We start from the raw sequence: 23,771 nt of genomic DNA, 5'->3' as shown, positions 1-23,771 counted from the left end.
TATTCTACCAACAACAGCTTTATTTGCAAACACTGTTTTTACAACAGTGTGTGTTTGGGAACACAAACGAGGCTGAAGGTGAATTATGGGACAGTAGCAGCTCAATGTTGTGCATTGGTTTGTTTTCTACATGACAGAGTGACCTCGTTACTTCAGTGCTCACTCAACTTCTTAATATTCAGTATTTAGATTTTTGTTGTCATCACTCAAGCAGACGAAAGGTTCAGAGTTTCAGTTAAACACAGAATTCACATTTTAATTGTCTGGTGGGTTCTGAAAGAAAGCCGTTCTTTCTTCAAACCAGACAGGGATGAGCTAGTTTTAAAGTCCTAGTATTGGTCTTTTCAGTTTTAGAAACAACTCTGACTTGGCACTGGAACAGGTTTGGAGAGTAAAAAGAAAACCCCACAGTGTATATAGTGGTGAAAACCTATGACATTACTCCCTTGACATTTACCATTCACATCCTCTTCTTGGAGATTATGCAGGCATCAGAAAAAGCCTGACTGAGAGCAGGCCTAATAACTGGAAAAACTGAACAAATCATCTCCAATACTTGATCCATAGCTACATGATGGACCATAGCTGGCCAAGCATTGTTCTTTCTGAATACATCTTGATTGTATCCAAGCTTGTAATCAGAACAGCAGTTACTCGGTGTTGACACTTTCACCACCATCTAAACTGGGGAGCTGATCCAGCACCACTCTCCCCCATTTTCAGATTAGGGGAAAATGCTGCTGCTTAAAACATTCCAGTCTGTAGACCAGTTAAAACTTACCCTCTCTAATAGAGCTGGTCTCTGTATCAGATCTAGAGTTACAAAAATGAGTAATTACTGCTGATATTTACTTAAACTTTGCTCACTTTTGGAAATTGCTCTCAGTCTTACAACTTAACTTTGTGACAAATAAAATAAAAATATTCTCTGTGAATCATTCAAAAGCTATCCTGTTGAGCAAATACCGGCGGAGTTTGGTTCAATTCTAAGCCAGCTGGCCATCCATGGTTAAAGCATTCAGACTTTTTGAAAGTATTTACTAATCTGGCTGTTTTCTGGTAGACTTGACCACTGGAAACTTTTGTTTAAAGATTGAATTCAAATTTTTGTTTACTACATATATCTGGCCACAAACGTAGTCTCTGGTTTTCTTTTTTAAACAAACTGCCTCTTTAGAGTATCCAATGTTACCAGAATCCAAAGAGCAGAAGAGAACACAGCAAGACACAGTGGGTGAATTGAGTTTTCTCCAGTCTTTAACCAGGATACGCCCAGCAACTGAACACACAGGGCAATAAAAAAGGGAAAATTAAAAAAAGGCAAACAAAGCTGAAAATGTGTCAATAAATAACGATATCCTTTTCCCAACACAGATCCAGTTGTTATAATTCATCTTCTACATGGTTTCCATGTGCAGTGCTCTCTGTAGACTCTAAACAGGAACAAGAGAAGAAGAAAGTTAGGCCTGGTTTTACTAAGCTTTATATAAACTCTCCTGTATGTATGTATGTATGTATGTATGTATGTATGTATAAAATAAACATGTTAATGCAGGTTAGTGCAGTGGTGTTAGCTGGGTCAATGACTACTGCTATATATTAGCTGGTTAGATATATCTTTTTTTAGAGGCTCCTAATGAGGAACTAACTGGTGCTGTTGCTGGGTGCAGAAAGTAGTGCAGTACACAACTCAGAGTCAAATGCTTGCCTCTGTCAACTACTTGCTTAAATGTGCCCCCTGCTGGCATAAATTCTACAGCAACCAATTTGGTTTTATACCATTACATTTGGTGGTGGTGTGTTTGTGGGTGGTGACGCAAAACCCCATTTTCGTAACTTCTAGATGAGTTGCACAAACCAAACAGGAGAAGCTCAGTTATAACACAGAAGGATGAAACATGTCGCACTGACTTAAAAAAAACGACTAAAAGTAAAGTCCAATTTTGGCTGCATCTGAAAGGGTCTAATTGGTTAGGACTCTTCAGCCAAAGCGGAAGTGCCACAGCGGTCACCATGATAAGTGCTGTCCACATAGTGCAGTTAATAAGGAAGGAGGGTAGGAAAGGAGCCTGTATGCTCCCTATAATAATTCCTTCAGCATAGGGAAGGCTCCATGAGACATAACATCTCCTTCAGGGGGTGTATTCTGCTACTGGGGGGGATGGGGGTGGGTTGAAGTCAGCCTGGGTGCCTATCGTCATATGTGGTGTGGGAGTTGTTTGAATTTTAGTGTTGTGGTGGGTTTCATTTATTTTTTCCTTTCCTTGGTGGGAGGGGGTTGCTTGGATGGCTCCATGTCGACTGTTCAGAGTAGGGTGCACTGGCACCTGCTACCTTCTGGAGGGGGGCAGTGAGCTGCGCTGGGCACCCCACGTTTTTGGCCCTCCCAGTTTTAATTGCACTTCAGAACAACATGCAACAACAACATTTGAGCAGGCAGGGGCAGTCTCTCACACCCCTGTTCTCCGATTGTCATCTGGAGTCCAGGGCCTGGAGGAGGTGCCGGCCATCTGGTCTGGGGGTGGGCACTGGATCCCAGGGGTCTGCTGCTTTTGCTATCCCCTAGAATATGGGTGGGGGGTATGGTTTAGGTTTGGAGGGCAGAGTGTGGGGAGAAGTGGAACCTGAGGGTTTGTGGGGCAGGCTCTGGAGATGGGGCCAACGTGAACCGAAATGGGCTAACCAACCAGATAGGCCCGTGGGTGGTCTGGGCTGGGATTGGGGTGGATGGTTAGGAGTATGGACTGGCTAGGTCAGGTTGTGGTGGTGGTCCCCACCCCATTTTGATGTGGTGGGTTCACCTTCCAGGTCTGGATACCCATCTGGGGTGTTGGTGCCTTGACCTGGAAGTCTAGGATGTGTGTGTACTGCGTCCCCTTTTTTTGTGTAGAAGTGTTTGCATGTGGGGGCACTAGGGTGGGACGGTGTGTGTACATGCTTTTCTGTTTCTCTTTTTGTCTGGCTGAATTTGGACTGCTCCCTCTCCTGGGACATCTCAGGTGTCCACCAAGTGTGGAGCCCATCCCCCTTCCTGCTCTCTTCTGTTGGCTTGCACCTTGACCTGCTGGTGCATTGAAGGTCCTTGGTGTTCAGGGCTGTGTGCTCGGGCAGGAGCCGGCCCGTTCCTGGTAGCTGCTTTGCGGGGCACCCATGGACCTCATATCTTTGGGCCCATGGTTGGATATGCTCTGGCGACACTGGCCGCCGGCGGAGCCCACAGGATTGTCCCCACAGCTCCCGGGTCGTGACTGTTGGAGGGGAGAGGGTTGTTCCTGCTCTGCCCCAAGATGAGGGAGACAGCTTTCCCTATGTTGGTCCCTCTTGGGCACCTTCACTCTGGGGGTCCCTTTAGGCATTTGGGGTTCTGGTTCTCCTTGCATATACCTCAGTTAGAGAAACATTTTAACATTCTAAAACCAGAATGTTTCTGAATCCGTTTCCAAATCCAACTTATGTCATAACCTCAGTGTTAGATCCAGAACCTCTTTCTATAGTAAAACCTTTTCCCCGTTGCCTTGGTTATTCTGGATCTTTTGGTAGTACAGTGACAGACCAACCTTGACTTATCGTTTCTTCTGTGGGCTGTGATTGGCTGTCAGAAGCTGTATGTGGAGTGCTCTCCTCAGTGGGCGAAGATTCATCTGGCTTCTGCTCCTCTAAGCTTTCTGCTTTTAGGCAAAAAACACACTATGTAAAATCTATTAAGCAGTGAGTGAAATACAGGTGCTTGTCATATTAGAATATCATGAAAAAGCTGACTTTTTTCAGTAATTCCATTCAAAAAGTGAAACATTATATTCATTCATTACACACACTGATATATTTCAAGAGTTTATTTTTAAATTTTGATGATTTTAGCTGACAACTAATGAAAATCCCAAATTCTCAAAACTAGAATACTGTGAAAAGGTCCAATACTGACGACACCTGGTGCCACACTGATCAGCAGTTAACTCAAAACACACAAAAAGGCTTTTAAATGGTCTCAGTCTAGTTCTGTAGGCTACACAATCATGGGGGAGACTGCAGACTTGACAGTTGTGCAAGGTGTCAATCATCGTCTTTTGGACAAGGAGGGCAAGGCACAAAATGTCATTGCTAAAGAGGCTGGCTGTTCACAGAGTTAGGGTTAGTCCTGTGTCTAATCATATTAATAGAGAGGCGAAGGAAAGGAAAATCTGCGTTACAGGAAAAATAAATAAAAATAAATAAATTGTACAAGCAATAGGGATGACCGCACCCTGCAGCGAATTGTGAAATAAAACCCATACATAAACGAGGGGGAGATTCCCTAAGAGTAGACTGCAGCTGGAGTCAGTGCTTTAAGAACCACAATACAGATGTACAGACGTATGCAAGACATGAGTTTCAGCCGTTGCATTCCTTGTGTCAAGCCACTCTTTATCAAGAGAAAGTGTCAGAAGCGTTTCGCCTGGGCAAAAGACAAAAGATTGGACTGCTGCTGAGTGGCCCAAAGATATGTTCTCTGATGAAAGTCAATTTTGCATTTTCTTTGGAAATCAAGGTCCGAGTCTGGAGGAAGAGTGGAGAGGCAGAGAATCCATGTTGCTCAAGGTCCAGTGTAAAGTTTCCACAGTCAGTGATGGTTTGGGGTGTTAGGACATCTGCTTGTGTTGGTCCACTGTGTTTTCTGAGGTCCAATGTCAACGCAGCTGTCTTTCAGGAAGGTTTGGAGCACTTCCTGCTCTCTGCTGACCAACTTTATGGAGATGCAGATTTCATTTTCCAACAGGAATAGGCACCTGCACACAGTGCCAAAGCTCCCAGTACCTAATCTAAGGACCATGGTATCCCTGTTCTTAATTAGCCTGCAAACTCACCTGACCTTAACCCCATTGAAAATCTATGGGGTAATGTGACGCCAGACCTAAAAATACAGAAGAGCTGAAGGCCACTATCAGAGCCACTTGGGCTCTCATAAACCCTGAGCAGTGCTACAGACTGATGAAGTCCATGCCACATTGCTGCAGTAATCCAGGGAAAAAAATAGCCCAAACTAAGTACTGAGTGCCGTACATGCTCATACATCAGTTGGCCAGCATATCTGGTAATCCTTTTTTGTATTGGTCTTATGCAATATTCAAATTATTTGAGATACTCAATTTGGGGTTTACATCAGTTGTCAGTTATAATCATCACAATTAAAGAAATTAACAAATGAAATATATCAGTGTGTAATGAATGAATATAGTCTAAAAGTTTAACCTTTACTGAATTACTGAAAAAAATAAAAATAAAAATACTTTCGTGATATTCTAATGATATGACAAGCACCAGTACATAGCCATGCCTACATGCTCTGCTGATAACCCACCAGTCTTTGGCTCCTCACTTTCCTCTGTGGGAGGTAGAACTTTTTCTTCTGCTGTATCATTTGTTTTGTTGCCTGCATCAGCACTCATGTCATTCTTAGCTTTAGGTTTAGGCTTCGGTTTGGAAAACTTGGCTTTGTTGAGCAGATAATTCATTTCCCGTTCTAGCAGGATCAGCTTGGACTCAATGTCTCTAGACAGCAGAACTGGTCGCTCCTGCGGAGATCGTTTCTCCTGCTCTGCCACAGTCTCATTTTTCCATATCTGCAGGCAAAAACCCCCAAAACAAAACAAAAAAATAAATACACAAAAGGTATGAGTATGCACTGTTTCCCACATCATAAGGTAACTTGATTTATTTTCTGTACTCCTTTTTAATTATTAAAATCTACCAACAAACATTTATGAGGAGGGACTTGGCTGTCATGCCCTGCAGTAGACTGTCAACCTGTCCAGGGTGTACCCTGCCTCTCGCCCACTGACAGCTGGAGATAGGCACCAGTACCCCTCACAACCCCACAGGGGATAAACGTGCTAGAAAATGGATGGATTTGACTGTCATCCCATTGTTAACATATAGATGCACAGCCTGATACATATAGACTTCCCTTTCTTTTCTGAGATAAATGGGTAGGATGTTTGCTTTAAATGCTGAAATCATCTAAAGCAAAGGAGTTTCATGTTAATTATCCAACACTGACAAGATTCTGCCCTAAAATGAGTTCATCAGTGGTTTCTGAAGATGGGATTTGCCACATTGCTACCTGTAGGATACATTAGAAATTGTTTAGTCTTCAGTGAGGAGCAGGAAAATGTGCTGGTAGATTACATCACGGCTGCCTCAAACAATTATTTTTGATGTCCACAAGCTTGCATACAGATATGCTGTCAACAATGATGCCCTCGTCCACAAAAACTGGGCCCAGAAGGAAGCAGCAGGGCCAGACTGGTTCTCTGGCTTTCTTCAGACACCCATGACTCAGTCAAAACTCCTGACCCCACCAGCCTGAGCTTGGAGAATGAGTAATTAAGCGTCTACATTTTTGTAAGTTGTCAAATTGTGGGGTTTGTTTGATTTGGTGGCAAGTAGTGTTATGAAATTCTCTTGAGGGATAAGGCTACTCATTTCCGGCCAAAGACTTTAGGCTCCTTCTACACATTGAAATGGGACTGACTAGGCATAGCATAGTTTTAGAATTTAAATGACAATAAAAAGACAACCAACGACATGAATCAAAAAATAATTTTTTTTAGGCTGAATGCCGATAAAGATATTTATCTCAATGTTTTCTTAAACTAATTATAAAAAGTCACCTCTGAATCAAAGCTTTATCCCAAATGTCACACAGACACACTTTTTAAACAAACGGAAATAGAAAAATGAGAGATGGCTTGGGAAAAAAAAAACAAAAAAACTACTGGAATACATAAAACTAATTCTACCTAAATCATTTCAATATAAACTATATAGTCTCATCTCTTAAAAAAAAAATAAAATCTCAAAGTCTCGATATATTGCCCAATCCTACAACCAACTGTATTCTACCTTGATCTCCATTTTTGTATTGACTCACTTTGAGTCAGTTTTGACAGATATGGAGGGCCGTCCTGGTGTACAGCCTCGGCGTGCCCACTTTTTGCCTTGGAATCAATGTGACAGCCAACCCCACCAGGAATTTTTTGCTAGCAGCTCTGCTACCAAGCACATGCTATAGACTTGCAAATAAAAAAAATTAACTATAGCTCTCCCCTTGTAATAAGTGTTTAATTATAAATCTATTGTGTACAGACCATTGAAGACAAAAACAGAAAAAACGAATTACATTATGATGTGAAAAACACTGAGTTAACTCACCTCGATGCCAACCATCAGACCTCTGAAATGAAAGTGCAACTAGTCTGACAACCATTTTGAATGTTTGTAACAGATCGTTCTAGGGAACGAGGTTTAGCAAGTGTGACAGCCAACCCCGTTCTCCCCCAACGATATGCAGCAGACTAAATAATGTGACACTCCTTCATAGTTGCAAAGCACAGACAAATATGCGCCACCTACTGTTGTTTCATTGATGACTTTTTCCAACATATTTAGCTCCACTTCAGTAAATATCTGGTCATCCTTGGGAATCAACTTGGCCCCCCTGTAAAAGAAAGAAAGAGTTAAAATTTCTTAGAACTTTTAGTTCTGCTGGAACAAATGTATTGGGAACAGTGAAAAAGTGATCAAACATGCAATCACTCCACAGAAAGTGAGGAAAAAGCAATAATAAATGGTGTTCAAAGACAGAGTCAAAAATCAGTATTTACAAACTCAAAAATGTAATGTTTGAACTGAAAAATGCTTGAAGGTTCCACATTCCTGTTATCAGAACCTTTTCCAATGAGTAATCAACTTCTAACAACCAGAAGCAGGTGCCACCAGCTTCTGGTTGTTAGAACCTGCTTCTGGTTCCATCATCCTCTCCTAAGCAGAGGATGCTTGAACTACATTCTATAAGCAGAAACAGCTCGTTTCATATCCCCTGCAACGTTTCTATTGTTTTAAGGCTCTGGGGATGGCGCTTTCATATCAATGATGGTGTATGAGCCATAAAAAAAAAAAATGTCTGCATAATTTTCTGGCCGCTAGCGTCACTGTCCTTAAACCAATATAGAACATCCCCTTTTTATGAGCGACAGGTTGCTAGACAGAAGGCTATGGAGTGAATTTTGTTCCAATATCGTTGCAAGCAAAGAACACATTATGTAAACGGAAATTTGGAAAAAGTAAAACATTTTATTTAATTTTTAATTTTTTTTTTTTTTTAACAGATTTTATATTTTCAAATTTCTCATTTTCAGATTGAGTGTTACGAATTGCATTCTTTCACTTCTGGGGGCAGACTTTGTGGAATGTATTAACTTTGATCTGTTTTTATACACTTGTATGAAGGTTTAACATGTTTTTATATGCTTGTATATGCTTCAAAGTAGAATGTGAGTAGGTTAGGGTAAAATGTGCTGTTTGTGCAAGGTACCGGAGGAGTCCCAAGGCCAGGTCAGCAATTAGCAGAGGAAGTGTTTTCAAGGCTACCACCGAGCGAACCAAGTAATGAGAGCAACAACTCCATATATGGTATACCAGATGTTGGGGAGTATAACGGAACTGTATTCGTCATTTTGTTCGTGTGCTTCTTTTGAAGTTAATAAAACAAGCTGGAACGGCAGGGAGAGGCAGAGTCAGAGCCGTGGCCCGCAGATGCGGCGGGCGCACCTGCTCTCCCTTCGCGAAGGTGAAACTGAATTATGCGTCCATGGCACTATTTTTAATTTAAGTCCTGCACACAAATTAACGAACCCGGGGAAGCAAAGACAGCTTCAACAGCTTTCCTCAGAAGTGAGGAGCAAAGACATTTCTATTGGTCTGCCTGGACGTTAGCAACAACATTTTTTATTGGTCAATGTGCGTGTCAAGAATGAGAAGTGAAGAGAACGTGATCTGTAAAACGCAATTTAAAAAGAATGCAATCTGAAAGAAATATGAAAATAAAGATAATATATAATCTGTAAAAAACTAAAACCATTAAAAAAAAAAAACACCAAAGTAACTCAAAATCTCTTTGAATTAGAAGTTTTACAAAGTTAATTTTTGGATTGCTTTTTCCCCCCTAATTTCTTTTTAAAGAATGTTTTTTATTTCTTCAAATTTCCATGTATTAAACGTGTTTGCTTGCAATGATAATGGAACAAAATTCACTCCATAGAAGGGCAGGTTTGTTGACAATGTAGCAGCTAAACTCAAGTTGTGGCTGCTACTCCTGATGCATAGACGGAATGCGTTTGCTGCCGCATTGTTTGAAGCGAGAAAGCAATCCACTGGAGGAATTTTCTACTTTGTGCATTAATTGCTTGAGAGAAAATGTGTCCATGCATATTTCTATTCCATATCAGTAAAGGTCACCATGGCATTACCATTAAAACAGTACCTAAATCCCTGAAAAAACGGTCAAATTGTTTGCCCTTCTGTCTAGCAACCCGTCACTGATACACAGGGGCTGGTCTATATTCGTTCAACCACAGTGACACCTACTGGCCACAACATGCAGGACTTTTTATGGCTCATACCTTTGGTGTTGTGGAACCAAGATGCTACTCCCTTATTGGTGCATTTGTTGTGCAAAAAGCAACAAAGTATCTTGAGGAATGATGTCTGGTATGCTATAAATAAGCCCAACAGTATACCGTGTTTCACATTGTATGCCTCTTTGACTTCAATGTTTGGGGTCAGCTGACTAACTGGCCCTTTGGTGTGTTCAACAATGGGACTTTAATTGTTAGAGTAGCCAAAAGTAAAGGCAAGACCTTCCTCGGTGATCGTTGGCTGAGCCTTTCACATGTGGAGGGATCAAAGAAGAGCCAAAATGACAGTTTTCTGTTTTCTTCCACATCTTTCTGGTTTTGGTTTCCATTTTGAAGGCTTTCAGCTGAGAAGCCCGACATTTCTGCCATGATATCCTTCTCTCCAATCAAACATGGCGTTCTTCTGAACAGAGACTGGAATGATCCATTTCAACCGTGATATTCAACATCTGCTCTCTTCATACATTTTGAGCAGCTGCCCGTTTAAAGACTCATTGGGGTCACTGAATAAATTTGGCACCATTTTTCTGCACACCCTCCTTTCAATACTGGTTTAATTACTCAGAACCAGCAGCAGGCATGCTAGGACTTTTGGTTTTCTATTTGCCACGCAGCAACACATTTCTACCAGAAACAGGTTTCTATCTGGCAAGTAAGCAAAGATTTTGTAGTACCAGCTAACCTGAGGAAGAACACTGATGTGTTGAGCATGTTGTCGAGGGTGGTTAGGAGCTCTGGCCACTTTCTCCGCTCTGCTACCCGGAAAAACATGTCTTTGCACAGGCCTTTGAGCTGAGACAGCTTCTCTCTTAGCTCCTTTGTAGTGGCTGTGTAGCCCTCTTCATCCATCCAGTCTGAAGCTTCCTTCAGCTTGGTTAAGATCTGCTCCTGCACCTCCTCTGTCACCACCTGCCGGTGATCCTCCTGGTAAAGCTTGTCCTACACACAAAGCAAAAAACAACTACTTTATTCTGAATGGATAAGACTCGATCAGGATAAACAGTTGATGACATCAATTCCTGAGCTTCTGTCACTTACCTGCGTCTCAAAGATGAATGCTTCCAGACTGTTAAGAACCTTCTCCCTTTCTTGCTTTGCTAGATCTCTGTCAGTCAAATCTTGTAACCTGAAAAGACCCAAAGCATTGGTTTTACAGATTAAACTGACATTACAGATTAAGAATGAGGAATTTAAGATACTTACTTCTTTTTGGAGGAAACAAGGTCATCAGCAGTGGGGTCCACAATGTCATTAATGAGAAGTGCCAGGGTTACATCTTCAGATATTTTGCTTCTTTTCTGAGATTTTGCCTTCTTAACAGTCCCTGAGCCTTCAGATTTCTCCCCTTTTTCCCCCTGAATGAAGACAGATAAAAGTTTAACTACTGCAGCAGACACCCAAACAAGATTTTGAACCGGCAGCCATTTGGTAAAAACATTACAAGAAGCAGAGTTTACCAGGGTCTCGGTTTTGCTAGCTGTGTCCTCAGATTTCTCTTGGCTTTTCTCTAAATTTTCACTTTTTCCTAAATCATCTTTTGTCTCTTTATCCTTGTCTTGCTGGCCCTCACTGCTCTCCTTTCCAGACTCTGGAGGAACTTCCTCTTCCTCCTGAACAAAGACATAAATCAGGCATATTTCCAACTTCTCAGGTCATGGACATGTTCATCCCCAGAGTTAACTCCATCAGATATATCCTTAGCGCAATGGTTGGATCGCATCACGTGGTGATGCACACTGAGGGACAGTTACCTGCACAGGTTCAGTTACATTTGGTGTAGGCTCAGAGGATCCTCCTCCAAACAAGGTGGAAATTGTATTGCCCAGCTCTAAAATAAAGCAAAATTATTTTAAGGGTTAAAAACTAAAGACTGACATTTGCAAGAATCCAGATTGGAAATGAATCCCCCAGGGAGTCCTGAATCTGCCACATCCCTGCTGGGATGAGTTAAGGTGGAATGGAAGGTTTGGGCCACACACACTGACAGCTTGGTGCTGAGCAAAAACAGCTGCTCCCCAGCTTTTTTAATACACACACACACACACACACACACACACACACACACACACACACACACACACATACATACATACATACATATATATATATATATATAAAGTTGTAACGATACATGTTTATTGTTCTTGTTGCAGCTGCATTGCTTACTAGTTAGAGTAGATTCCTCTTCCTTCTCCTCCACAACTGTTTCAAAGACGGACTCCACCTGCAGAAGGAATATTAAAATTCCATTTTAATCAACTGAATTTGACCATCAGTCGCACCTTAAGCATCAAAAGGTGCTGTTGAACTTTTTCATAATCTGCAAATATTCCCAAGGGACAAAAATAAACAGAGTTCATCAGAGAGTCTGAAATTAACCCCTCAGTTCCTGAAAGAACGACCAGGGATCACCTATGATGTTGGATGTTCATCAATTATGAAGACTGCATTAAAAACAATGTGGATTCCTGAAAACAAACCCTTCACTCTGTAGTAATCAGCGAAGTATAAAAGCTCTTCATAACTTCCAAAGTTATTCCAAAGGTGGTTCACAACAGAGCTTCGAATGGTGGCTGTAGAGCAACTGACCCGATCCAGCAGGAGCACTCCACTCTCATCCATATTAAAGTGAGCTTTGATTCCCTTTGACTCAGCATCTGCATGCTTCTGGAAGCTGCCGCCCACTCCTGATAGCCTGACCGTAGTCAGGTTCATCGAGCCAAACATGCTGTGAAACACAACCATCATGAAACATGACTAATATTTGTCACAGAGGAATAAAGAAAAAATAATCAACATTATATCAAACTGAGAACAAAATATAAAAAATGACATCTAGTTCTTATTTTTGGGGTTGCCACTGATGGGTATATTAAAGGCATACTATGCAACATTTTTCAGTTAATTAATGTGTTCCATAACGTTTTGGATGATTAAATGAGTCATTTCAGGTCTAACAAAGGTTTTCTCGGCCGCCCTGGTGGTCTGTGGGGGAAATACCGCACTTGCAATTGCAAGAGCCCTCTGCCCGCACACACAGGTTCAGAACTCTAGTGCAACACCGCCAGAGTCGGTCTTGCTTTACGGCGAGAACTCCATGTGTTTTTGCCCTGCCATTCACTATATGCACGCGCGAAAGCAACAACAAAGAACCGCGTGTTAACGTTAAATAAACATGCAAGCATATCGAGTTTTATTATTATTATTATTTTTATTTATTTATTTTTTATTTATGTTGGCGAGACGCTACTGCGGCTCCAAGATAGCGCTGCGGGAAGCCTGATGTTGATACTTTCACTGTGTTAGTCATTGTTTGTACTGCCGTTTTTTTTACTTTTCGTTGAGTTCGCCTGTCTGCTAAGCTCAAAACAACCGCACCTGGCTTGACGGAGAAACCAGAACAGCTGAGCATCTTTATGACAGTGCACTTTTACTTTCGCCCTCTGAGGGGAGCCTCGCTGGAAAAATCAACCCCAGTTGCATAGTTTACCTTTAACTTTCGTTTTAACCATCTTCTCCAGCAGAAAGTTTTAAAGCAAACCTGAGGTCCTCCTGACTCAGGAAGCTGAGGTCTCCATAGTTGATATTGAAGGCAAAGTCATCAATATAGCGATTGAAGGTGATGACCTTCCGCTGAGGGTAAGGCGCCATCCTCTGGAACAGGATGCGCTTGTTGTGTTTCAGGGTCTTGACACCCTCTTCTTCCATCTCCCGGATGAACTCCACCTGCAGGAATTAAACCAGTTTAAATCTATCAGCTTTATTAATTTTAAAAAGACAACCAACACTAACTCACAGTAGAAAGTCACTCAGGGTGCTAATCTCTAAATACAGAAGCATTCAAAGAAGTCACAATAAATAAATAAATAAATAAATAAAAGCATAAAGGGTCTCATTTAATTTTAGTCATTTTCTCTAAAGCATAATCATTCATTCTTCTAATAAAGTCTTGAGTATTTGTATACGATTACCTGATTAGGTGCAAAGCACCTAATAAGGAACTGACTCTCTGTGAAATGACAAAGACTGATGGAGCAGCTCAAACCTGAATGGGGAAGATGGCTGCATCTCGAACCTGGAAAGGTTTAACCTTAAAGGCTTTGCTGAGAGCAGCTGCCTGGTAAACGCCACCCAGCGCTGCTGCCTCATCTGCATTGATGTTTTTCCCCAGCTCCTGTCTGCAGACACAAACCAACTCAGTCCTCTAATAAAGCATAACTGAACATGGTACATGTACAAGTAAAACCAACGTTGGAAACATTTTGGTAATACTTACTTCTCCACAGCTTTGAGCAGCACTTCTTGAACCCTGGGGACTCGTGTGGCCCCTCCAACTAAAATCACCTGCTCGATATCTTCCTGTTGACAGAAAGAGTGCTTATAGTCAGTTGCAAAAAAAAAAAAAAAAAAAAAGGTGATCGGTACATCTCTAGTGTTTAATATTTGCAGACATTTCACAGGTTTCCCTTTGATTCCAGATGCAACTTGTCTGGACTTAATTTATACCAGTTAGAAAAAAGCGCCAGAAGACGTACTGACCAGCTTCATATCTGCTGCTGTGAGGGCCTCCTGCACAGGACCAGGGACCCTTTCAAACAGATCAGCACAAAGTTCCTCAAACTCTGATCTGGTCACCTTGGCCTTGAAATCTATATCATCCATCAAGCCTTCTACCTGCAGGATGAGGGAACGACAACAACCAGGTGAACATGGCTCATGAAATATTTCCATACATCTGTTATATGTTTGCTACTGAACAAATCAACATGTGCAACATAGCATAGAAGTAGTCATTGTTTCACGCAAAAAACTGTTTAGCAGCTCTCTTACACACAAAAAAAAATTATTCACCAAGTAATAGCGCAAAGGTTAGCAGCAATTGGGATATTTACTACTTCCTCTCCAGAAGGTTCTTCAAGCGATATGGGTCAAATATCTAGACCTGAAAACTGTCTCAGGGCTCATTTGTTCAGCCATGTTTCTCTCCTAAATGAAGTCACTAGACAAGAAAGTACTGCCATTACCTTTTAATTTTTCTCTAACATAGAAAGTCCTCCTGGATCAGTGCATTTGCTCTGTCTTCTCTAACCCCCAATGGGTTGTGGCAGATGTCAAAATGAGCCTAGTTCTGCCAGAGCTTTCTTCGTGTTAAAGGTGGAGTTTTCTTCTCCACTGTCGATACATGCGTGCTCGGTATGAGGGATTGCTGCAACGCCATTGACACAATGCTAGCAACTAAATTAAAAGTGAGCTAGAGGAGCCTATGACCTCGGCACAGCCTGAACAGTGCAGTGAAATTCTACATGTCATCATGTGATCTGATTAAAGACTTTTTTATCCCACTTCATAAATATAACTCGTGACCACCATCAAAATTTTTTAATGTTAGTATTAAAAATTCACTAAGAGACAAGAAAAACAGAAACTGTACATAAACAGATTTTATGTCCCAGGTACTTCTGTTCTTCCAGCTCACTAGTGTCTCTCAAGACTACTACCTGGTACACACGGCTATACTCCGTACTAACCTAGAATATTATACTGCTTTTGCTGTTCTGCTCTTAATAGAATAAGACAAATAGGATAATATAATTTAGGTCATCAGTTCAGGTACACACAAGAGTAAAAAAACTGACATTACACTCCGTTTTCCAGACCCAAAAAAAACCAACTTTGAAATACTTCTATTTGGGGGGAACGGCAGTGACTGTCCTACATATGGAGGCAGGAGCTTCTCAGCTCACCTGGGCCATGAAGTCAACATTTGCACTCAGAACAGTCTTCAGTCTCTGTGCCTCTTTGAGAAGTTTGGCCATGGCTCGGTGGTTCTCCCTCACATCCTTTGGACTCTTCTTTTGGTTGTTGAACAGATTGGCCAGGTGGTCTCGCAGTCGCAGGTCCATCTCAAAGCCACCCAGACTGCGATCAAACCTACATCCAGGTGACATGACGAACCCTCAGTCTATGTACTGACTGAGGCTGTCAGCAGTCACGTGTGTCACTGCACTCACCCTACTCCTCGGATCTGCAGCTGTGGCTGGGTACCAGACTCCTTGGTTTTCACCGTCTGGTACGAGACAATGGTAGCTGTTGTGCTCCCTGAGCCCATATCGTAAAACATGACATTCTGGAAGGAAATCAGTTCAGACGGTTACTACTCTGCACATACATCTCAGGAGAGAAGAGGAATTTATTAGATGTGCAGCATAAACAGATACTGCTGGGTTACCTTGGCTGTGCCGTCTATATCTTTCCTCCTGAAAACACCATAATTCAAGGCCACAGCTGTGTTGTCATTGATGAGCTGAAGGACCTTTAGACCTGCCATCTGTGCAGCATGTAGGACTGCCCTCCGCTCTGCCTGGTTGAAAAAGGCTGGGACGGTGATGACTGCATCTTTGATCGGCTGTTCTGCAAGTTTTACAGAAAGAAAGGAAAAAGATTTCCTTCATGCACTCGTCTGTTGGATAATAACCAATCATCTTTGTCAAGCAAACCCACCTGCAAAGTCCTGAGCCAGCCCTCGTGAATAATTGAGCACCATCCCCAGCAGCTCCTCAGGTGAGTAACGCATTTCTCTGCCAGTGAAAGAGACAAGATCGTTAGAAAGAAAAAGGATTAGTAAGAAGCAGCTGACAACAACAGTAGCCTGATGTCCCCGTTTCAACTACAGCAACATGTTTAATGACATTAGGCTAAAAAATAATAACCCACGCCACATCGTTCTTCCTCATTTCAGTCCCATTTCCATTGGACCTGCAGCAACTATTAAACCCGTTATGGTTTTAAGGTGTTTGGCCCACATGCAGACACAGTCGGAGAACATAAACAGTTTAAGATGTTTATTAAAGGCTCTACACAGATTTAATGCACCCAACGTGAGCAACAGATGAGGTCGGAACGTCAGAGCGAAGGGTTGTGCGGGAAGAAAGAGGATAAGATTAAACGCTAGTCGAACCAGGGAAATCTACCAGATGCTGCTCTGCTTACCGTTTGCTAGGAAGGACCTATCGGGGGGGTGGGGGGGTTGGGGGGGGGAGTTCTGTGACCGTTACTCTTTGATGGAGGGAGATGGCTGAGCAACAGGTGAGCTGGCAGACGGAACACAGGCGGGGAGCCCGAGCAGCACCACAGCGGAGGCAGGCAGGAGCAGCTGGAAGAACCAGGGTGAATCCAGGAAGGGGAATCTCTCGTCCGGCTTGGTAACACCAAGTGGGCTTGAGGGGAACGGCAGAGCAGAATCTGAGCAGCAGGGATTCAGGGACCGGTCTTCAGTGCACGGAGACAACACGGGTGAGTAAATCCAGAACACGATGAACACAACGGGGTAACACTCTGACGTCTTCCAGCTGACTGAGCACTCTGGCTCTGCTTAATAGGGGTCATGTTTCCATTAAATCAGCTCACTGCAATGACTCAGAGCCCTAAGCCCTTTGAAATATACATTACCCACCTGCCCATTTGGATACAAGGTTGTTTTTTAGACAAGCAAACATGATTCCATAATTGCACAGTTTATTCTGGGGAATAAAAAAAAAAAAAAAAAAAAAAAAAAAAAACCCATCCACTAATTATAATTTACTGAATTCTATTTTGACATGACCTTTCAAAGGACTAAATGCTCAGCAGTTAACCTTTCAGTACCCCAATAGAACCACTAGAAGGAGTCCTTCTGATTGACAAAAAGAGCAAATTTAAAAGTAGAAGTCCGGTCAAACTCAGAATTCAAACTGCTGAAAGTACTTTAAATATAAAATTATTATATACTGTACAATAAATTATAAGCTTTTTTAATTAAGAGTCATTTTCATCTGAAGGTCCTTTTATGGGGCAGTCATCTTGGTTAAGAACAGTACTGCCACCTCCCAGTTCGTGATGTCACTGTGCGGTATCGGCTGTACAGCAAGTCCCAATGCCCTATCTGTCCCCTTGTAAATAAATATCCGTTTTCATGCCAAAATATTTTTTTAACCCCTTAAAACAAAGATAGACATGGTATTTGTCAGGGTTCAGTTTTGATTTGGGTTTTTATTTACTCCTGTCTGGGCTTAGTTAGGTTCTGGCTTTTGTTTTGGTTAGTTCAGTTTCCTCCTACCACTCCCACTCAGCCTTCTACTGCAGTTAGTCACACCTGCCAGCCACTAATTAGCCAGACTCACTTCACCTGCCAGCTTCCCTATTTAAGCCTCACTCTGCTGTCACTCCTTTGCCGGTCCGTCGTCATTCTACACCCTCTCCATGCCAGTCCCTTTGTAAGTCTTTGTATTCTGCTGCTCGTTTTTGGAGAAGCTTTTGCTTTTTGTCCTCTGAACTGCTAACCTGACAAGCTGCTCTGGAGAAACTCTGCTCTGTGCCCTGTTGTCTTCTGTGAACTGCTAACCTGACTAGCCGCTCTGAGTAAGCTCTGCTCAGTGCCTGGGGTCTCCAGTGATCGGCTAACCAAGCAGCACATCACCTTCCTAGCTACCCAGCTTTAATGGACTCGTTCTCCGGGCCGTACCACCTCCTCCAGTCCAATAACAGACTTTGGTTTTCCTCCTCCAGCACTCCTAACTTTCAATAAACTGTCAAAACGTGCCGTGTGTGCTCAACCCGGGTTCAAAAGACATATCCTGACAGTAATAAGCATTCAAATTTAAATTAATACTAAATTTTACATTTTAGGGATATAAAAAGACAACAAATAAGCATTAAAGTACAGTTTATGGGTTGTGTTCTGCAATGTTAGATTAGTATAAAACTTATCTTTAGAAGCAATCTCTGCTCAAAATGGTGACCTTCTAACTGTTGTATCCCTCCACCTCTCTGGTCGGTAAACAAATGTTTCAGCAAATTTTACATAAGAAAATAAATGAATAACCTACCGAAAATCCTCGCTCTCATGTCATGTTCAAAACATTCTTCTTTGAAATGTTGGCTGCATATGACGTTTCTCTCTGGCCAGAAGTTAGATGGCAAATCCTCTCTCTTCAGGTAGGTATTCCAACAAAAGAACCCGGTGGATCATGAATGGGAAAAGTGAAAAAACTAATGTTTTTTCCACTTTTACCCGATGTATTGTTACATCCAACTGCCATGCACGTGAGCATTGTTGCTTCAACAATAGCTCTTATGAATTTCAATGGTGAAGTCCTCTGGAAATCCGAAATAATTGTTGTTAATCGCAGCTGTGTACAACAGCTTCTATTGATTTAGCTGGTAAAGCGTAGTGCCTCACCGCACAAAGACGTCACAGAATGTGATGTCAGGCCCATACACAGTGATCCAGACGACAATTTATGCTTTTATTTTCTTATTAACACTAAATTCATTAACCACGAACACATTTGTTGTAGTTATAGCTAATGAGCCACTGATTTTTCCTTGTTGACCGGACTTCCCCTTTAACAAAGAAATTTTTAGAGGCTACATTTTCTTCCCGTTTCAACGTCTCATAATCATAGATGGAATGAGAGCAGAAATAGATTCAGACTCATGCTCAGATTGAATATGCAGGCATGGCAAACATTTATAGAAAATTAGCAAGACCAAAAGCACGAACCAGAAAGACTTAAGTCACAATAGCAATAGACACTAAGTGTTAGCTCAGCTCGCTGTATTTATACTTTTTCACATGACGCAAGGCACTCTGCAGTTTCAGGCTCAAGTGTTATGGAACTCCTTTTTTAAGTCACAACTATTCCACGACTGAACAGATGTTAAAAAGGTCCACTTCAGGATCTGTCAAGACATGCAAGACCGACAGACCAGACAAGGTTAGGGCTTAAAAAGTAACTCGCAGTAGGGCTGTGAAGGACTGGCGACCCGAATGGAGAAACGGGTGTAGAAGGTTCTAGGGGTAAGTAAAATTGTTTTGTGCAATCTGTGACTTTGGTATTTTCACTAATGTATAGGGTTGTCAAAAGTATTGATATTATTAATACTCGAACGATGTGTCTGGACAGAATACTAATTTGGCATGGCATTGATACAAAATATTTTAGCATATGAGGCAAACAAAGAAAGAAAAACCCAAAGATCTTGACAAGTCTGTGAGCAAACACCGCTTTAAAGTGGTGGCAATGAGGTCAAGCAGCACAACAAAAAAACTTGGCCGAACATCTCAAGGACCAAAACCCAGGGCAGTCAAACTTTTTTACAGTAGCAGGCCACGCACCATCAGGTAGGAGGGTGCCTACCAATTATAGAGCATTCAATATTGTAAGAAAGCCCACAATGTTTCTGGATAAATACAGTATTGTATCAGTTAAGTTCTATTCCGTTTTATGCCTCTTTCCTTGTAAGTTTAAAATGTCCCATGCTCCCGAATGCACCATAGCTTTCTGATGGTTGCGAATGCATCACACTGGTCTATGAACGCTGTGCTGTGTAGATGCACGTTTGATTTTCCGCTTAGGACAAAGCTTTGCAGTTTCAAAACTCACGTCGGCTCTCACGATTTATTGTTGTGTGCAAATGACGTGAGACCAAAACAAATAAATCAGCTGTACCTCGGATAAAAACTTTGGATTTAATGTTGTTCATAACACCCATAATTTTTGTAAACGAATCTGCCAAACAACAGTTTTTTCCCACAAGAGGTATAATAAAACGTTTTGATATCATTAATTTAAGAACAAGTAACTGTGTTGGTCACATTTTAATTCGTTTTCTTCGTCGATATTCAGTTGTACAGAGCGAGGCGCGCTCCCGCGACAGGTGATGCATATCTCGTCAGGCAGGCACTTTTCGGCATAACACCGGTCTGTGTTTCAATTGGAAAAGTAGCATCTTGGTTGGAACAAGGAACCCAATCACTCGTTAATGTTGCTCTCAGTGGAGACAGATGCAAAGGTGATTTTTGGGATGTATGATCGGGGAAATGTAGGCGGCGTCAAGAGCTGCTATAGGCGGTGATTTGCCGCTGTTGACCGGCTACTTTCGACTGCCCTGGAAACCCATTCATATTGATTTCCAACAGGTTAATAAATTAAAGTTACATTCATAATTTAATACATTAAATATATCACTGATGGCCTGCCTTTAATTATTTATTTCCCCCCCGTGGTATCGCAAATTATCCTGTACCGATGTCGACTTTGAAATTTTAGTATCATGATAACCCTACAACCACCCCTCCCCCATAACTGGGTAAGCACACATCTGCAGGATAGAAACACAAAACCCCGTTTGAGCACTTAATCAAATGTTCTGCACTTTGAAAACACCACATTCCAAGGTTTTCAGCACCCTCACAAACCTTGAAGAGAAAATTTTTTCCTCTTCCCAGTCTTCAACTCTTCTGATACAGCTACTATTTTAGAGTAGATCTAAGATGGACTACACAGAATTGAACTTTTTAAATCCCCAAAAAGAAAGAAATGAAAACTCACTGGGAGCTGTTGAAGTAAACTGTCCCTCTAACTGGGTCTTCCTGCAGATGATGCTCAGGAAAACGGTTCTGATAGACATTCACTTGGGGGTTGTCATGCTTTTTACCCAGAAGGCTTTGAAGGTGTCTATAAACCGTTTTGGGATTTTTCACAGACTGAAACACAAAGCCAGTAATCAATGACAGCATACACAAACAATAGGCATTTATTAAAACAACTGTACTTTGCAGCTACGGTTATTTGGAACAGGGGGCTTAATCTAAAGTGGTATGCAAACACGAAAAGATCATACCACTCCTAGTGCACTGTCTCCAAAGAGTCTCTCGTTTTCCTTAAGACAAACCACGGTGGGTGTTTTCCGTCTCGACTCCCTGAAGAAAAGGAGAAGATGTCCATGTTTCCAAGTATTTGTTTAGAAAATGTGAAATGCTTGTAGACGTTTCATCATGATTATCTGATCATGACGAAAATATGATCCACTCACCTGTTGAGTACTATCTCCATTGGTACTCCAGGTTTTACTATTGCCATTTTCATCCACTCACTCCCAAGGTCGACTGACATGACAGCTACAGGGACTACAAATACAAAGAACACCATAACATTAAGCTAGGAGGCCCGAGAGAAAACATGGCCGCAAACATTTATCAGTGAGGCAGTTAGGCTACACATCAATATTTAGTGATTAATCTTCATCAAATACAGCAACAAGTTATTTCCTCTGTCTTGCATGCTAAGTGCTTATTACCTGTGAAAGAGGGGAACAGAGCTAGAACGAGGGAGGTGAGAACCAACATCTGAATCCTTACTCCCATGCTGAGCTGTAAAGACAAAGAACTTTCAGATCAAATAAAATGTAAAACGTCAGCTGGCTTCATTTGAAACAGAAAAACAACTTATTGCAACTCCAGCTGTTGGAGTTGTGTTGTGTAAAGCATGAGTGGTATTGTACAATTATTACAGTGAGTTATGCAAAAATTAGAAGTCATTTTCAATTGTATATTGTCTACAATCAACATTGTTTTTTTTATAAAGTAAGACTAGGAGGAGTTTAAACATGTGGTTCATTAGTGTCACTATTTGCCACGCTAGGCCAGTCTTGAGTGGACTTCCTCCGTTTTCCCAGTACCAGGAGAGTCAATCAGAACCTGGCCCGCATACTTCCGCCCAAACATGAGAATGACGCTCCAACTGAGAAATGTCCGACTTTAACCCATTCTCTCAGAAATTCTGTGACCATTGGACTTTTTTAATTCATCCAGTCTTTTGGCTTCCAGAAAACAGAGGCATCTACTGGTTGAAGTAAGGGCAAGTTGCTAAGGTGGAGTTAAGTTTAGCCCAACTGTTCGTGTTAGGCTTTGATGCAGTGAACACGGGGCCTTTTGATTCAACTACAAGATGTTTATCACACAAACTGATCCTACAGCGGTAACACCATGCTTAACCTATAGCGTTGTTAAACAGAAATAAAGAGCTATACTGAAGGCGCACAAGCAGCTAGCTACTCGCAAGCAGAGCAGGGACATACCTTCTTCAGGGAACCAGATTAATCTATCCAGCTTTCACAGGCCGGCCTATCAGCAATGGTTCCCACACTGGTTCACAAGGCGCTGGTTTGATTTTCTGCGTCTCCGTTGTCCCAGTTGGTAGTTTTGGTTCCCCTTATCACCGACTCACTAGTTGCAGTCAGGCCCAGAACGCGGCGTCACCTCATTGGATCCACTGAAGATGCAGCCGGTGAAACGCTGCTGTCACACTGACGACATTCACACACCCCGTTTCCGGTTGAAAATGAAATGCAGAGGTGGAGCACATGTGGTGTGTTTTACCCAGTACCATTTACAAGATGGTAGCTGCCGTAGAATTTAATAGAAAGAGTATCCTATTTTAAAATGAAGCAAACGTGATTTATTTAAATAACGGAAATAAAATGTGTGCTCTTATGCGTTAAACTGTAGTCGCATTGATTACTGCAACGGTGTCTTCACAGGTTTGCCCAAAAAAATAAAAAATAATAATCAATCCGACAGCAACAGCAGACCAAAATGCTGCTGCTCGTGTTCTCGTTAAAACCAGGAAGATATAGCATATTACCCAAGTTCTAAAGTCCTTACATTGGCTCCACGTAGCTCAGAAAATGGACTTTAAAATACTTCTGTTAGTTTATAAATTACTGAATGGCTTAGCACCAAAATACACCAAAGTCCTGTTGTTTCTGTATCAACCCTCTTGACCACTCAGATCTTCTGGTTCTGGTCTACTCTGCATAACCAGAACTGAACATGGAGAAGCAGAATTTATTTCGTATGCACCACAAAGCAGGAAGAAAACTTCAATAAAACTGCAGATCGAAGTTCCTTTAAATCAAAACTAAAAACCCACCTGTTAAGAGTTGCTTTCAACCCATAACAGGACCATTGGCCAACATATTTGATGTGTATTGATGTTTTCACCTGATACAATTTAATGTTTGTTACTGGTCTCACAACCAGTGAGTGTTTCGATGTGTTTATGTTGTTTTTATGTTTTCGTTGTGTAATGCACTTTGAATCGCCTTGCTAATAATGTGTAATATAAACTTGACTTATTGTAAAAGGACACGCATTCATTTCCGGCACGTAACCTGTGTTGTTCTGACATTTTCTACAGATCCAACCCCGCCCACATTATTCCACGCACCGTTGAATGATTGGTCCACGAAATAGAAGCAAAGCTACACTTTTTATACTTCCACCCTATTGGTCCACGTCCAGCAGTGACGACATTTCCAGATAACGTTTGACAAACCGGGGGTTCGCTCGCTCGAATTAATGTGATGTAGTTACCTTTAAAGCCAGAATTATTCACAACTCTCACAGAATTAACCAATATGTCATAGCATTCATGTGGAAAATGTTCTTATACAGTGAATGCTTTTTGCACTTCATTTGTATTTTGACAATTTATC

At 41.7% G+C, this 23,771-nt stretch overlaps 1 protein-coding gene across 3 annotated transcripts; it reads right to left on the bottom strand.

Annotated features, from left to right (window-relative positions):
• On the bottom strand, nucleotides 1-22,585 carry hyou1 (hypoxia up-regulated 1). 3 transcript variants are annotated; one of them, XM_012856919.3, is made up of 24 exons: nucleotides 22,353-22,582; nucleotides 21,573-21,645; nucleotides 21,309-21,402; nucleotides 21,117-21,195; nucleotides 20,825-20,979; nucleotides 15,954-16,030; nucleotides 15,682-15,863; nucleotides 15,464-15,579; nucleotides 15,197-15,383; nucleotides 13,992-14,126; nucleotides 13,729-13,811; nucleotides 13,498-13,630; nucleotides 12,994-13,178; nucleotides 12,042-12,180; nucleotides 11,619-11,676; nucleotides 11,204-11,280; nucleotides 10,910-11,062; nucleotides 10,656-10,807; nucleotides 10,491-10,578; nucleotides 10,135-10,391; nucleotides 7,390-7,474; nucleotides 5,336-5,597; nucleotides 3,558-3,668; nucleotides 1-1,433 (listed from the first exon to the last, which is right to left on the bottom strand). In XM_012856919.3, the coding sequence occupies exons 2-24, from the start codon at nucleotides 21,637-21,639 to the stop codon at nucleotides 1,384-1,386; spliced, it is 2,925 nt and encodes a 974-aa protein (XP_012712373.1). In that variant the 5' UTR covers nucleotides 21,640-21,645; nucleotides 22,353-22,582; the 3' UTR covers nucleotides 1-1,383. The 3 variants fall into 3 exon arrangements, with proteins under 3 accessions (XP_012712373.1, XP_012712374.1, XP_035984586.1); XM_012856920.3 differs by having other exon boundaries at nucleotides 3,558-3,665; nucleotides 22,353-22,580; XM_036128693.1 differs by lacking the exons at nucleotides 1-1,433; nucleotides 3,558-3,668; nucleotides 5,336-5,597 and adding an exon at nucleotides 5,620-7,210 and having other exon boundaries at nucleotides 22,353-22,585.
• Between the last annotated feature and the right edge of the window lie 1,186 nt (nucleotides 22,586-23,771).

The sequence above is a fragment of the Fundulus heteroclitus genome, unplaced genomic scaffold (genome assembly GCF_011125445.2).
Source record: "Fundulus heteroclitus isolate FHET01 unplaced genomic scaffold, MU-UCD_Fhet_4.1 scaffold_109, whole genome shotgun sequence".
Classification (NCBI taxonomy): Eukaryota; Metazoa; Chordata; class Actinopteri; order Cyprinodontiformes; family Fundulidae; genus Fundulus; species Fundulus heteroclitus.
This window is presented reverse-complemented; position numbering and strand designations above follow the sequence as displayed.